Here is a 15,433-nt window from a genome sequence, read left to right as displayed (position 1 = left end):
TTGAATTGAGAAGTTTTGCCCCTTACAAATATTAAAAAAGTGACTCAAATGTCCTAATCACTTTCTGTCTTGGCTTTACTAATCTTTTCCAATTACGTACTGGCAACTATACAACCGGAAGTAGATGACAGATTGAGCTCTATTAAAATTAAACCCTCGTAAGCTGTTTCCGCTGAGCCGGCTAAGCGTACTTATTTCTGCGCATGCGTCTGTCTTGTTTTTGGCGCGATGCATTATTTACAAACCACGTTTAGAAATAATGAAAAGACGGTTTCTGTCGAGGGAGGCATTGAAGTTATTGGCTGTGGGAGAAGGAACCTTACAAAAATGAGCATTGTATCGGCATATGGTGCAGGACGATTTAAAAACAAACGAGGCCCAGACGGTAGCTAGAGTACAGGCACTTCGAAGCAAAACTAGCCATCTCTCAAGTGAGGTACGAAAGATGTTAAATACCAACGTAGTGGTGGAGGATAATCAAGTTATCAGGCTTGTCCTCGATTTCTTGGACTCCAGAAAGCTTCATAACTCCATGAGAAGTCTGGAGAAAGAATCTGGAATCGTTAACTGTGGTTTCTCAGATGACATTCTGTTTTTGAGAGACCTTGTTCTCGACGGCGAGTGGGAGGCCATATTGATCTTTGCTCAGCCATTTGAAGGCATCAACGAGTTTGATTCAAAACAGTTCCGTTATCTTGTTTTGAAGCAGAAGTTTATGGAAGTGTTGTACTTCAAGTCGGGTTTTGGTGGAAATTCAACAAGCTACTCGATTGAGGATTTAATAAAGTGTCTGAATCAACTGGAAGAAGACTGCCCAAACAAAGCTGAATACAGCAAACTATGTTGGCTATTGACTGTTCCTAATTTATCTGAACAACCGGAATATCGCGACTGGAACCCCACAACTGCAAGGATAAGTTGCTTTGATCATATTCTTGATTTATTGCGGAAGGTCATTCCCATCGAGAAAAAAGGTGTAAATGGGAAATTTCCAAAACCGTTGATTCCAATTAGAGACAGGTTATTGCACTTATTAATCAAGGGATTGTGTTTCGAGAGTTGTGTGGATTATTGTCAGATGAGAGCAATTAATGGAAATCTCTCAGGGGAGCTTGATGTTTGCGTTGGAGACAATATTTTAAATGGGCCATCACAAGAGAGTTCTGGAAATTTCTTGTCTTGGCTCAGAAATCTCTCTCAAGATGCATTCATCACACCCTTTGAACCAGTAAGTTTAGAAGTGGACTTGAAGAAAGGAAAACACACACCTGGTTTCTTATATCACAAATCTCCTAAAAGAGATGATGCTGAAATTATTTCAAGGAGTTTGTCTCTCTCAGGGAGGCCAGCCACAGCAGATATGGCTTCACACCCGTCGAGGTTGGAAACAGAAGGAAACAGGGGAACATTATCTGAAAACCGACCACATTCTAACAAACCTCTCAGAGGAATTTCACAATCATATAATGAGTTTCACTACAAAGGCTCTTCAGAAAATGAGCCGTTGAATAATGCAGGAAATATTGGCCTCTCTAAAAGTAGATTAGACTCTAGACTTGAGGGTGAAGAAAAAGTTTTGGCGGAAACTGATATCCCAGATGATGATACGAATCATGTTGAACATGGGCAGGAGCTCTCTCAACACTTAGTTGCTAATGGTACAGACTCAAGTGGTGATCCTGGGACTATTCATGCACTGAAGGAGCAGCAACAACAAAATGTTTTGAAGCAGCTTGAAGCCTATGAGAGGCAGAAGCAAGATCTTGAACAGCAACTTCTAGAACTGTCTTTGAGAGAGACTGCTAATAAAAAACCTGATGGAACTGATAGTATAACATCTCAGCTGCTTAATGAAAGACCAGAATCCAGCGATTCTTCCAATGGCTCTCGCAACAAACTCTTATCCAATGATATGGGTTTTCAAAGTTATCCACAGAGCTCAGTGCAAGTAAGTACGAGTCATCAACCAAATGGTAAGGCATTAATTCGTGGTCCATCAGAAGGAAATCTGAATCATGTTAACAGTGAGGATTACCTGCCATGGGCTCAAGGCAGCTGTCAAATACCTGAGGGTGTAAGGCCATTTCTAAGTCATGAGAAAAGTGATGCAAGTGGTTTTTCAGTCACTCAAGTCATGACATCAACTCCTGCTACAAAACCAAAGCATAAACCAGAGGATTTAACCTTGGCAGATATGAAGGGGAATCCTACTACCTATGATGGAATACCAATTACACCAGCAGAGCAAACATTTCCTAACACTCCAGTATTAAATGGACATCCACCTTTCGGAACAGGTCACTGGGTTGCCCTAGCTGATGGTTCAGGAGTTTTAAACACCAGGTAAATGGCCTTTTAGCCTTCTAACCAAGTGCAGTGTTGTTATTAAATTGAATTTTTTAGCAGCATTTATAAAACACAAAAGTTGGGTTTACATGTTGGAGCTCTGTATTTATATCTGGGATTTGAGTAATCTTTTAATACTGACAAGCATTCTGGAATAACTGTTACATATGCATCAGTGAGCAAGTGCTGCTTCATATCTCTGTTTTATTTTCTGTAATGTTTTGTCATTTCAGTACACCCAAGTCCACTAGGCAGGGATTATCATCTACTACAGCACCACTTGCATCCCCTATCCTGCATGTAGATGGTTCCACACCCCCATGTGGCATTCCTCTTGGTTATGTCAAGGAAACACCTAAATTTGTTGCGGAATGCAAAAGAACAGAATCACCCATGCTCCCTGTATTAGCTGCTGACACAGTAATGGTATGTTACCACTCAAATTTATCTAAAGATGTCTTAATACAATGTTCTTTGTCTCATATTTGAGATCAGTAATCCCTGTGAAGTTCAACTAAACAGCTGCTGTCCATTGGCACAAGAAAGTAAAGACCTTAAAAAATTTTGGTGGTTGCAGGCAAATGTTGTCTTCACATTAACAGCCAATGTTCGTTTTCTGACTGGCATATTAGACCAGATATGAAAGGCTGCAGGTGTTTCAGATCACACTGTATGTCTAGTGTTTTAACTTAATTGTTCACTTGCTATTTTGATTTCTTGTCATTCTCTTAATTTCAACTGCATCTGAACGTTAGTATCAATGCTTTCTTAAAATCTAATTGATTCTGTTTTGTTTCCAAAAAGAGAATACTCCATGTTGCATGGCCTCTTCTTTATCATTTTACATTTACCTTTGTTTGAAAGTGTATCATTGAAACTTTGAAGATACTGCATTGTATTGGCAATGGCTATATAAATTTTTGTTTAATTATGTATTTGTATTTTGAAAAAGGAAAGGTAAACAGGAGGGAGTTGGTCCTAGTTGGATCTGCTTATTAATGTAGTTAGATTTCTACAGTGTTATTTGCAATGGTCCAGATTACTGAGCACTGTGTAAGAGGGTTAAATATGACTATTTTGACTATGTTATGAACAAGTTAAAAGTTAGAATTTACTGCAAAAAAAAGGTTTGTTTTAATTTGTGATTCATATGTTTATTAAAATTGCAGTCAGTTCCAACCGCTTAATTCAATCTTTTTGACAATCCTAGAGTAAAAACATTTTTGCATGGTGAGTACATGTATTTGGTAAAGATGAGATGGTCCTTTTTTTTTATTTGAAGACAATAAAACCCTCAAAATGTCGCTAACCAACTGTTCTAAGTGGTTGCTCAACAAGATATGAACTCACTACCCTTCACACCTGCCTTTTCCTTCAATGACATCATTTCTATTTTCATTTAATTTTTAACACCTACCAAACTTTGGATAGTGTGTAAGGTCTGAATTTAGCCACTGTCTAACTTGCACTCGAGGTAGTTGCTCAGTGAATAGAATGCCTGTCTTCATCTTCAAAGTAAGTTAAATTATCGGGTTTTTCATGGTGGAGAAACAATAGAGAGTGTTGTGACCTTTGTAAATAGTTTTTCTCATGGTTCTTAAAGGTTTTCACAGTTCATTTGTTGTCACTTGTCTCAGTTACTGGTTAACATGTAGTTGTGTCTGCAAGCTTTGCCAAACATATTGCTGCTCTGTTCTTCCCATCTGACCTATATTTTTTCCAGTGTATAATTGTTTTGAAGTTTGCATTTATCCAGAAAAGACTAGTGCCATTAACTTCCAAGTGTGATTTTAAGAATAGCTTATAGGTCTCATCTATTTGTCCATTTCAATTTTCTCAACATACAAACTGTTCTGGTTTTCTCTGGTTACATTCTGATTTTGGTATTTGATCTGTGTAAAAAATGATTGCTATTTTCTCAAAGAACCTTTTCAAGTAGGAACCATAAGATGTAAAGGAAATGCACTAGCATAATTTTGGGGTTTATAGATCAAGAAATGTGTACCTCCATAATTATTTATTTTGATTGCCTTTCTTGATTGAATTACTGGTACCTGTGAAGAGATAATCACTCTATCCCAGTGTTTTTAATCTAAAACTGCACTCTGTCATACCTCTGCTTTGAAGGAAAGTTACACAGGTACCAGTGAGTACAGGGGGTTTGATCAGTCACATCCACTGAGGCATTTGTTAATCCTTAAAACCTATCCACTTGGCTGGTTGTTGGATCCTTAAACAGGTTTTATATTTACAGGAGTTAAGTTCTTGTCATCTTGAACACACATTTGCGTTTATTACTCGTGCAGGATCAAAACAGCCCTTAGCGCTGGTTATCTCTAAAGTAGGTCTTTGAAGTGGCTGTTGTTTATTCGGTGATTTTTAATGTTTTCAATGCTGTTTTTCAAGCGTGACTTCTACTATGCAAGACAGGCAATTTTATTTTTTCTCTTGTGGCTTTCAAGGTTCTGATGTTAGTTTGACATAAAGAGGCAGCTTACTCTCTATCAGGTCTCTATAGATCAATCAAAATTCCTTCATTTCATTATGGACTTAGAATTGTTGTAAGCTCTTTGCTGTATATTGAATCATGAGATTTTTGACAGAACTATAATACTGCTATACCTTTGTTATGTTGGAGACAATTATTTTGTCTATTCCATGTTATGCTGTTGACATAAACTGGACTAATTTTTATTATAACATAGCTAGCAGAGCCATGCAATTAAATTCAGTGCATGTAGGCGTGCTCAAAATCCCGATAGTGTACGCTGATAGCGTGAGCAAATCGCTTTGCCAGAATTTTTTTTCGCGCGAGCAGCCATTGTTAGCGTGAGAAAATAATATATTTTGCAACAATAATGGATACAAACAGAGACTCAACCCACCAGTCCCAAAACAAAGACAATTTTCCGACCTTTTCCCTCGGGCTAGAGTTCTTAAATAAGGCAAAAATAGAGAAAAACAACAGAAAAGGAGACTTCTGCTACTGTTGTCTGTTTTTCGCGTCGGATTTGATGCACAATTCCACCAGCTATGTTATGAAACAATTGGTTCATGCTTTTAGCTGTGCACTATCGAGTTATGGAGCATGTGGGAAGTTTGGAGAGCACTCAAGAAGATAGAGTTACCCTTGGCTATTGCCTCGTGCAACTCTTACGCTTATTTCGTGCTCTCCAAACTTCTCACGTGCTCCATAACTCAATAGTGCACGCTAAAGCATGAACCAATTGTTAAACCCTTTTTTTTTATGTTTTGGAGAACTAAATCTATGATATGATATCTTTTATCTTGCAGGACATGGAGAACGGTGTCTCCCACAATCAACAGATCCCTATGAAACGAGGACCTAAAGTCAATGGTGTGCGCCGAGCCTTGGTGCCACAGGGTGGTGGTACACACAAGATTGGGGCCATGGGGGAAAATAAGGACATTATAATCCCATTTCAAGGTGAGGGTATCAGTACTAATGTGCCCACACCAGAGATGATTAAATCCGCCAACATCGGGAGCAACACACCTGCCAGTCACCAAATGCAGTCCCCTAATGTGAAGGTAGAAGCAGTGTCACAAGGTTTGAAGGAGGGAGCAGCAACAGAAAATGGACAACCTAAAAGAAGTGGGATGACATTTGTAGTGGACTCAAGTATGTACACACTGTATTTAAAAGATATGCATTGATTTCCTTTCTTCAATGTTTGGACAATTGAATTATTATTTTTTTGAAGGGTTACACAGAATTAACCCCATGTTGACTTTTTATGCAACATGCAGGTCTCCCTCTGTTTCACAAGCAAATTAAAATAATTTGGAAGAGAATATCATGGTCCATTACAAATCACATTTGTTTCCTCTTCCATGTACCCCTTGTTTATGGTTATTCTCAAGAAATGGGAAATAATTTGCATACATTTTGAAGTTGAAAACATTTACAGCTTGAAATGTTCATTGACAACATTGTTTCATTGTTAGTGATTATTGGTTTTCCTTTTAAGGAGCAGAGAACTCAAGAGCTCCAAGTGGTAATCTACATCCAGCAGAAGTAAAAATGACCCAAACAGAACCTGACAGTGTCATTCAGAAAGGTACCGATACAGTAACTGTAGTTTTCAGCACTTTCAATCTTTAAAACCCTAAAAGTGACCAGCATCTAATTTCTTTTTAGAGCAATATTAAGAATATTAACTTATATTGCACTAATATCAATATACATTTTCATCAGTGCAGAAAATAAAATGTTACAAAAATCTAACTGAAGAAAAAACAACAACAAATAGAAAAAGAAAAAAATCTAATAATGAAATAATATATATGCTAAACATATGTCAATAAAATATCTAAAAATGTATAAAAGTGTAGTTTAAGTACAAAAAATATATATAATCTAATCTAATGTAATTCAATATTTAACAACTAAAAGCTTCTTTAAGTAAATACGTCTTTAAATATTTTTTTAAAAGATTCAACAATTTTGAATTTCTAATAAAATATGGAACAACATTCCAAAGTTTTGGTGCAGCTGTTTGAAAAGGTCGGTCACCGAGTGTTGAGTACCTCTTTCCTTTTGGTAATTCCAGTAATAGATCTTCATTACAAGATCATAATCTGTACCTTCCTGGGGTCTTTAACTTAATTGATTCTAGTATATAATTAGGTGCAAGCCCATGAACAGCCCCATACGTGATCAGAAGGATCTTAAATAAAATACTTTGATGAATACTGCTCAATCACTCATTGACGTCACGAGAAACAAGGAAATGATCATCAACCCAAGATGCTTTCATTGTTGAACAAATTCTTGTAGGCGATAGAATAGGAAATATATAGAGAAGAGTGTAGATAATATGGATTTTGATGCTTAGGACATTGCTATACATTTCTGTTATTTTTTTTTTTTTTTTTCAATACATAGACAGGTAAAACGAATGATATAATATCCTAGCCTGCAGTGCCGGTGTATTTTGGGCGCACGAGTGCACATTTTCGTATTAGGCCGCCATCTTAGATTTGGTAACTGGGGAGGATTGAGGCGAGGAAATATTTGCAGAGGGAGTAGGTGTTAAGTGGGAAAATGGGCAATGGGGGAGAGGGAGGGGAAGGAAAAAATACGCCTGCCCGCAAAGCCTGTGATTTTGCAAAACCCATACACCAGGTGGACAGGGCCTCTGACTGGTGCGGTAGGTTGAAACTGGATTGATGCATGTCATCTAAAGTAGTTTTCTTCCAATTGTTCCACAATTGGGAGCGGGAGTGATTTGGAGAGAAAATGGTGGATACGCTAAGCTTTGATGCCGCTCTCGCAGAAGTGCTTTTATTTCTCTCTGAGCTGGGTATGTCACTTGTATTATGCCTGGAACAAAAGGAAGCCATTTCTTCTCTTGTTCATGGAAGGGATTTCCTAGAAGTTCTTCCGACGGGCTTTGGTAAAAGCCTCGTCCAGTTGTTGATCCGCGTGAAGCAAATATTATCGTTGAAAGCTGCGTGTGTGATTGTTGTCTGTCCGCTCAAAAGCATCATGCAAGATCAGCTGTCAGAAGCATCTTTAATGGGTTTGACAGCGACATCCCTTGCTGGTGCTAGTTTACAAGATGTTGAAAACGGCAAATAGCAACTGATATTTGCATCCGCAGAAGAAATACTAGCGAAGCCTTTTCTCTCTTCCCTGAAAAAGAGCACATCACCATTGCACCAAAACCTTGCTGCAATAATTGTGGATGAGATTTTCTTTATTTGCCAGCTGACTGTGGCGATAGTGTCTTGGCTGTTGCCGAATTAACTCTACCAAGTTTTGATTTTCTCCATGAAGGGCTCGCTTTCTCCGGAGTTGCCAGTGTGCGTTTCATGCTTTTAGATACGGAGTTTACCGTTGGAGTCATCCCCACTTTGACAAACTCGAACAACTGGCCAAGACTGTGAATTTTTCGACCACACGGGTTGCAAACGCGATCAGAATATGTTGCAGGATCGTGCAACAATACTAATCCAACACGACTACAAACCTTTGCTAAAACAACTCCAAGGCTGACCTTTCTCTGCAATGGTCTAAAAAGGTTTTCTGAGGACGAGTACACTTGTTTGCCGGGAATATTTCCGAATTTCACTTTAAAAGAGCTTTTGCAAATCCTAGAGCTGTCGTTAGGACGTCTTTCCAACATAACTTCACTCACATACTCGCTCGCTCGCTCGATTGATTCTGTTTTGCACGAAGTTGACAAATACATGTGTGTCAATGTTTTTGTCAGAAGTAAATTTTTGGCTTCCATCCGGTAAAAGCAAAAATCGATGTTCATTGGCTACTTGCACATTTCCGGAAAGGTGGTCAACCGCTGCTAATTAGGGGGCGTTTTGCAAAATCACAGGCTTTGTGGGCAGGCGTATTTTTTCCTTCCCCTCCCTCTCTCCCGTTGCCCATTTTTCCACTTAACACCTACTCCCTCGGAAAATATTTCTTCGCCCCAATCCTCCACAGTTACCAAATCTAAGATAGCAGCCTGATATGAAAATGTGCACTCATGCGCCCAAAATACGCAGGCACTGCAGGCTATAATATCCCAACGTTTTGGCGACTTCATGACGCCATTATCAAGGGTAAAAATGAAAATAAAGTTAACATTAACATTATACCCTTGATAATGGTGTCATGAAGTCGCCGAAACGTCGGGATATTATATCGTTCGTTTTTACCTGTCTATGTATTACTAAATCTTTGTTAATATGAATTTTTTGCAATGAATTGAATTTTTCTGTTGGGCAAGTAAATTTCTAAATACATGTAAGTAGAAATGGTAAAGCTAAGTTGACAAAGCACTTTTTCTGAATTTTTATGCTATAATCATTTCACAGAGAGAGAAATGGGGACAGTTAACATGACATACCGTAAACCTTCCACCAATTCACCACCAAACAACACCACCGTTACCATCAACAATGGTAACTATAGAAATTATGTTTCACTCCTGGAAAAACAGAAACAATTTCTGCAGTCATCCTCTGAGGCCAAGTTTTATACAGTGGCTACACTAGAAGATGTGCAAGCTATCAGAGCAATAGCATTTCATCCATCAGGAGATTTGTTTGCTATTGGATCAAATTCCAAGACTTTAAGAGTGTGCACAGCTGAAGGGTTGAATTCCCAGAGGAGAGTGGAAAGGTACTGGTTTTTAGCATGACTTTCACTTTTCATATTCAACAACAACAACAGTGTAACAATTTTTATTGGTGTGAGATATACAGAATATAAATTAATTCCAGTTGTAATACTTTTGAAGAGGGAACATGACTGCTCAGAAATAGTAAATGCTAAATGTAAAATAAACTGGTCATGCAGCTAAAAGAAAGAAATTCCACCTTATAATTTTCCAGGCTTGGAGGCAAGTCAAGAAATTTGAGTATGGTTTCTAGGAAGTCATGGAAAAAACGCAAATTTTAGAAAAAGAGAGGAAAAAAACTCGGCACAATCATTTTTACATATTTTAATTTACCTCTCAATTATAGATTATGGAAAACATCAAAAAGTTTCTGGAAAAGTCTTATTATGCTATAGAATTTTATGACTTAGAAATTGTTGAAACCTTGAAGTACATGGGAGGTAAATTTATAGCCAACTTCATAAGCTGTTTATTTTACACTTTGTTAATTGGATGCTTTTTTTTATATAGTAAAGGCAGTGGCCAACCTCCACAACCAACCATTCTCTTCAAAAGCAACCGTCATCACCGGGGCTCCATTTATTGTGTAGCATGGAGTGCCACAGGAGATGTAATAGCTACAGGATCAAATGATAAAAGCATAAAGATGACCAGGTTTGATGCTGAAACCTGTTCTGTGACTTGGCCAGGGCTGGAGCTTGCTATCCACAATGGTACAGTCAGGGACCTGGCCTTTGTTTCCCGAGCCAGTGGGACACCAGTGCTAGTGTCTGGAGGAGCAGGTAGTTACTTTGTTTCTAAGTAAACCTTCCCCTCAGAGACACCCCGTAAACAGACAATGACCACATAAAAAATGCTCGATGTCTTCACCTCTAAACCACCCTATTCTCATCCAAGTTCAACTTCAGGAAAATAATTGTTCTAGGGGTCCATCACTCTATGGAACTCTTTAGCCCCTAAAAGTGATAACCATCTAATTTCTTCTCATTGTGTCGCTGCTGAACCAATCAGAAGAGTCACGAGAATAGAAGAAATACTTTCCAACTTAAGAAGCTCTTGATTGTAGAAAATTTTCTCCTTGTTGATATCACTAGAAATTTATAGAGAACAGTATGGGGACTTGGTATACTTGAGCAAGGTTGTAAACTACCTTGACTTAAGAAGCTCTCTTAAAGTGTACAGTAAAAACCCACAAGTAAGAACCTACATTTTTAGGAGTTAGCCTAAACAGGTTCTTATTTAAATGGTACTTAACAAAATTTTTAGGCTATTTAGGTTCTTAAAACAGGTTCTTATTTTTGGAGAAAAACACACCTGCATAATAAGTTGGTAATTGTCCTATATTTTGTAACTACATATTTTGCACTCATTTTTCTTAAGAAAATAATGTTTTACAGCAATGGCAATCTGGTTTTTCTTCAATTATGATTACAGTAAATAATTTCAGTGTACCTGTAATGTACTATATGATTTTAGAAAATAAGAACCTATTTTAATTTTCTTAGGCTAAATAGGTTCTTGTTTATAGGGGGTATAAATGGCAAATTTTAGGCCGACAGGTTCTTAATTTTTAGGTTCTTACTTGCGGGTTTTTTACTGTATATGACACAATTTTTATTCCCGCTGATTCTGGTCATTGGTAATGTTAGAAAAACGACTGTAAAGTTTTTAGATCTTGAGAATACTTTGAAACCCTTTTTTTTCCGTTCAAAATGCGTGCTACCTTCATGTTAAAATTGTCCCAGAAATCGCGTGGCCAAAATGTCACATGATATACTTCTGTGACGTCACTGTGTTTGATAAACAAAACAATATGGCTGAAAGGGAAGGGAAACCATCAAAGCATGGGGGTCGAATTGGTAGACATCGCCAAATTAAACAGTGTGGGTCAAAAATTAGCATTAATCACTCGCACATTCAAAGCCCCAAGCAAGAGAAATTAGGCACCTGCGCGCGACAGCAATGTTATCAAACACTGTGACATGACAAGGACAATTATCATCCCCAGTTTCCCTGGACACTTTCATATGGAAATTGGCGGTATTTCGGCCGCAAAAATTCATCCAAATTATTTTTTTTTCGCGTTATCAAAACATTTTTCATATATTGCATATATCAAGAAAGGAAAATACTTAAAAAATAAAGTGTCACATACACTTTAAGTGGTATCTTTTGTTTTATCCTGATGTTGTCTTCTTTAGAAAGACCATGTCATTCTTAAATCACAGTGCATTGAATTTCTTTTTTATTCTATCAAACAGGAGATGGAAATATTATGATCTCTGACTGCAGTACTGGTCAGACGATAGGACAACTCAAAGGTCACTCAGGACACGTCATGGCTGTGTATGCTGACAGTGATGATATCATAGCCTCAGGGTCTGCAGATAATACTGTAAGGCTGTGGGACCTGAGGTCACAGAGATGTATAGATGCCGTAGCCACTGGTGATAGCTGTGTGGCATCTGTTTGTGTAAACTCATCGGGCAACATGTTAGCTTCAGGTAAATGACAAAACTTTTGTGTGTGACATACAATTTGTGGTCAAAGAGTGTTATTGTGTGGGTGAGGGTTGTCCTGAAGAGGGCTGTTGTTGGTGATTAATGTTTAAACAACCGGAGAGAAAGTCATCTTCAGATCCTTTATCAGCATGACTGCTGTCAGCAGGAGTGACATGAAACAAATCAAATGAAAATTTGATATTTAGCCAACAGTATGTTACCATCATGATTTATTTGGGTGGTCTAAAATGATTTTTCTTGTTGAAGTTAAGGTTTTCATTTGTGGTGTGGCTTTCACTAGCCAGTCAGTTTCCAATTTTGTTCTATACTAATGAGTAGTTAATTTATGCTGTCTTTCTCCGCAACCACACAGGCCAAGAAGATGGTAGCTGTATGATCTATGACATTACAGCCGGGAGAACCCTACAGCTTTTCAAGCCACACACAATGGATTGTAGATCAGTACGTTTTTCACCTGATAATAACTTTCTTTTGACCGGATCCTATGACTGTAGTATCATCTTGATGGACATGAGGAAAGACTTAGAGACACAAATACCACCTTACTCTGTAGTGGCTCATCATAGAGACAAAGTCATCCAGTGCCGTTGGCACCCTACCCTTCTTGCTTTCCTGAGCTCTAGTGCAGACAGAACTGTCAGCCTTTGGGCTCCAGACTGCTAAAAAAATGGGAAGTGCATTTAAAGTTTGGCCTCTTTAGGGTATAGCAGAGCTTGTTGAATGTTTCCTCTTTCATGATGGACACTTTTGAAGATAATAAATAGCTGTACAGCATGCAGTTTTTAAGTGCAGAACACAGTTACAGATTTCAGTCAAGTGTTTAAAGCATTTGAGACTTTGATTTGAAGTGATGATGCCTATTGAATGAAATTGAAATGATCTCCTAGTTAGCTCAGCTCATTTTTTGCCATCACATTATACCCAGAGAGATCTTTGCCACAGGCATGCAGTACTGCAGTGACCTTAGCACAGAGAAGATCTAGTTGAAATCTTGCAAATTTGTGCAACACACATCTAAAGACATCTTTCACCTTGAAAATAATTTACATACATTCAGAATTTCATGTACTTACATGACACTATCATCAATCAGGCACCTATCAGTTTTTAAGACAAATTATTTATAACATATAGATACTGAACTTGTAAAAATTAACTACCTGTAATAATTAATGATACACGGTACCAAGTAATAAGCTGGTGTAGATTCTCGAGTTGATGTGAACCCTGGTCAACGATGCACCCTCACCCCAAAAGAAATGCAAAGGAATTACACCTTGCACTGATGGTTGTCATGTATAAGCATGGCTTGTGAATCCTTAAACTTGTAACCAAATTGTTTCTAGTTTTTGTTTACAACCTATGTTAATTTTTCTCAACCTCATTTAGTTTCGTTTTGCTGTTTGTTTTTTCTTCTTCTTTGTTTTGTTTTGTCTTTGCATGTTGGTTAATTAGCAGTGAATGACATAACTCTCTTACATAGAGAAGAAGGGGACTCCGCATGCAACAGAGCAACATTTGAAAGTAACTTTTAAGTGGAAATTGTCTCTACCTTCACCATAGGGCTATTTTCGATTGAACTCAACAGGCTTCTAAATACAGTTCAATAGCACACCCATCATAAAAAACTTTGAACAGTATCTGTGACTGAAAACATTCAGTATTTAATCCACCCAGGATAATGTAGGAATATCCTCCCGAGATCTTTATTATAAAACACTATTCGTCATACATATGAAGAAAATTTTGTGGCAGATTATTTGGTAAGATAATAAACCACATGTAGATACAATGAAATTTCTTACATAGTAAGTATCAGTTACCAGTTGGTGCTCCTTATTATAAGGGGTCATTAGTTGCAAGCATGGTTATGTGGTATTTGTTATGAATTGTATTATTTATAGTGGCAAGAGGTTGCAGTCCAACGTATCATTGTTATTTAAAGAAAGGTCACTTTAATTAAATTATTGTCATCAATCTGATTGTGTATCATATTTGCAATTACCCTTTGTATTTCTGGGGAAAAGAAAGTCTGTAGTAAATTGATGTTTAAGATATTTATTGAATGTATGATTTTTAAGAAAAGGATTATGCTGTTTTGATAAACTAAAGTAACTGAATGAAAACAATGTTAAAAATTAATTAGAACACTAATCTGAATTAAAATTAAAATTGACACAGTAGTTATGGCTTACAAAACATTTTAGGGTTGAACCTGCAAATGTTTATTTCCCATGAGTAGACGCCATGAGTTGATCCCAGCTTAATTATTGAACACGACTTTAATATTGCTGTTATGCAAGCAATGTAAGCATGCATGTTTAACACAACATAGAATATCCTGTGCAGATACAATTCTCATTAGCTTCTAGTTACTTTTTTGGTTGGAAATTGAATGGCATTTTGGGCTACATGTAAGAAGACTATGATTCACACAGTCTGGATTCAAACGATGTGGGGTTATTTAACTTTGTTGTTGATTTAGATACGCAACTTTTACATTGCCTCTCTCCATCAGGACACAGTTGTTCAGAGTGGATAATACTATCAGCAAGAGAAATCTCTATGCAATGGATAGCACAGTATGTTCAGTTAACTCTTATCTTTTGGATAGCAATGTTTCTGTTGAATAGTGTTATCTGCTCTCTAAAACAACCAAACCTGGGGAGTATAACTGGGTTACTTGCAAACTATCAGGAAAAGCTGATGTAAACCTGCAATTGATTACTATTCCCCATCTGAGGGAGTAGCAATACTTCTAGTTGTCTCATCCAAATGAAATTTGGTTTAGGTGCTAATATTCCTCTTTTACTTTTTGTCTCATTATTATGTGGTTTGTTTTGTTTCAAGTTGTTTAATTTCCACATCTTGAATAGTGGTGGGTGGGAGGGGGGGGATAGCCAAAGCATAGTTAGTGGAGGGACTGGTTTGGAGATCTAGCAAAAGCAATCATTGTTGCAGCTTGGATTTACTACCAAAACAGGTAGACTTTTTTTTGGAGATGCGCAAAACAGTTGCCGGTGGAGAGAATCATATTTGAATTGAGCCCAGGTGATCTTTCCCTGATGCCTCAAATGTAAGCACACATGATCACATTCCTTCGTATTGCCGAGATTAAAATGATGGTGGGCTTTTCCAAAACAAACAAGGAAGGTCTTTCATCCGTGGTAAAAGCATAGACAATTGCCCAAGATCTGTGATAATCAATTCGATTTTAGGTGAAAAGAAATATTATAGAACACTTTTAGCTGGATTATGTTGTATTACTAAACGAAAGCAGATAAACGACTGAAAGCAAAAGCTCAGGCAAAGAAATGCAAAGGAATGTTATCATGTGTGTTTGCCTCTTGTGCTAAGTCACGTGACTAAAAACGATCACCTTTGTTGCCAACAGCAACTGTTACACACGTCTGCGGAAAA

General features: G+C 37.6%; 1 protein-coding gene across 2 annotated transcripts; it reads left to right on the top strand.

Annotated features, from left to right (window-relative positions):
* The first annotated feature begins 121 nt into the window (after positions 1 to 121).
* On the top strand, positions 122 to 13,990 carry LOC111329286 (WD repeat-containing protein 47). Of its 2 annotated transcripts, none has more exons than XM_022933925.2 (8): positions 122 to 2,343; positions 2,580 to 2,772; positions 5,641 to 5,989; positions 6,345 to 6,428; positions 9,187 to 9,493; positions 10,002 to 10,273; positions 11,753 to 11,995; positions 12,366 to 13,990. In XM_022933925.2, the coding sequence occupies exons 1-8, from the start codon at positions 347 to 349 to the stop codon at positions 12,674 to 12,676; spliced, it is 3,756 nt and encodes a 1,251-aa protein (XP_022789660.1). In that variant the 5' UTR covers positions 122 to 346; the 3' UTR covers positions 12,677 to 13,990. The 2 variants fall into 2 exon arrangements, with proteins under 2 accessions (XP_022789660.1, XP_022789659.1); XM_022933924.2 differs by having other exon boundaries at positions 125 to 2,343; positions 6,339 to 6,428.
* The last annotated feature ends 1,443 nt before the right edge of the window (positions 13,991 to 15,433 follow it).

Source organism: Stylophora pistillata, chromosome 4 (assembly GCF_964205215.1).
Source record: "Stylophora pistillata chromosome 4, jaStyPist1.2, whole genome shotgun sequence".
In the NCBI taxonomy this organism is placed as follows: Eukaryota; Metazoa; Cnidaria; class Anthozoa; order Scleractinia; family Pocilloporidae; genus Stylophora; species Stylophora pistillata.
The sequence above is the reverse complement of the archived record's forward strand: the minus strand, read 5'-3'. Positions and strand labels throughout refer to the sequence as shown.

Excerpts from the sequence above, each read along its gene's own strand:
- LOC111329286 (XM_022933924.2), top strand. The coding sequence starts at position 347 with ATGGTGCAGGACGATTTAAAAACAAACGAGGCCCAGACGGTAGCTAGA. Across the intron at positions 2,344-2,579 it reads TCAGGAGTTTTAAACACCAG|TACACCCAAGTCCACTAGGC; the intron begins GTAAATGGCCTT and ends TTGTCATTTCAG. Across the intron at positions 2,773-5,640 it reads TAGCTGCTGACACAGTAATG|GACATGGAGAACGGTGTCTC; the intron begins GTATGTTACCAC and ends TTTATCTTGCAG.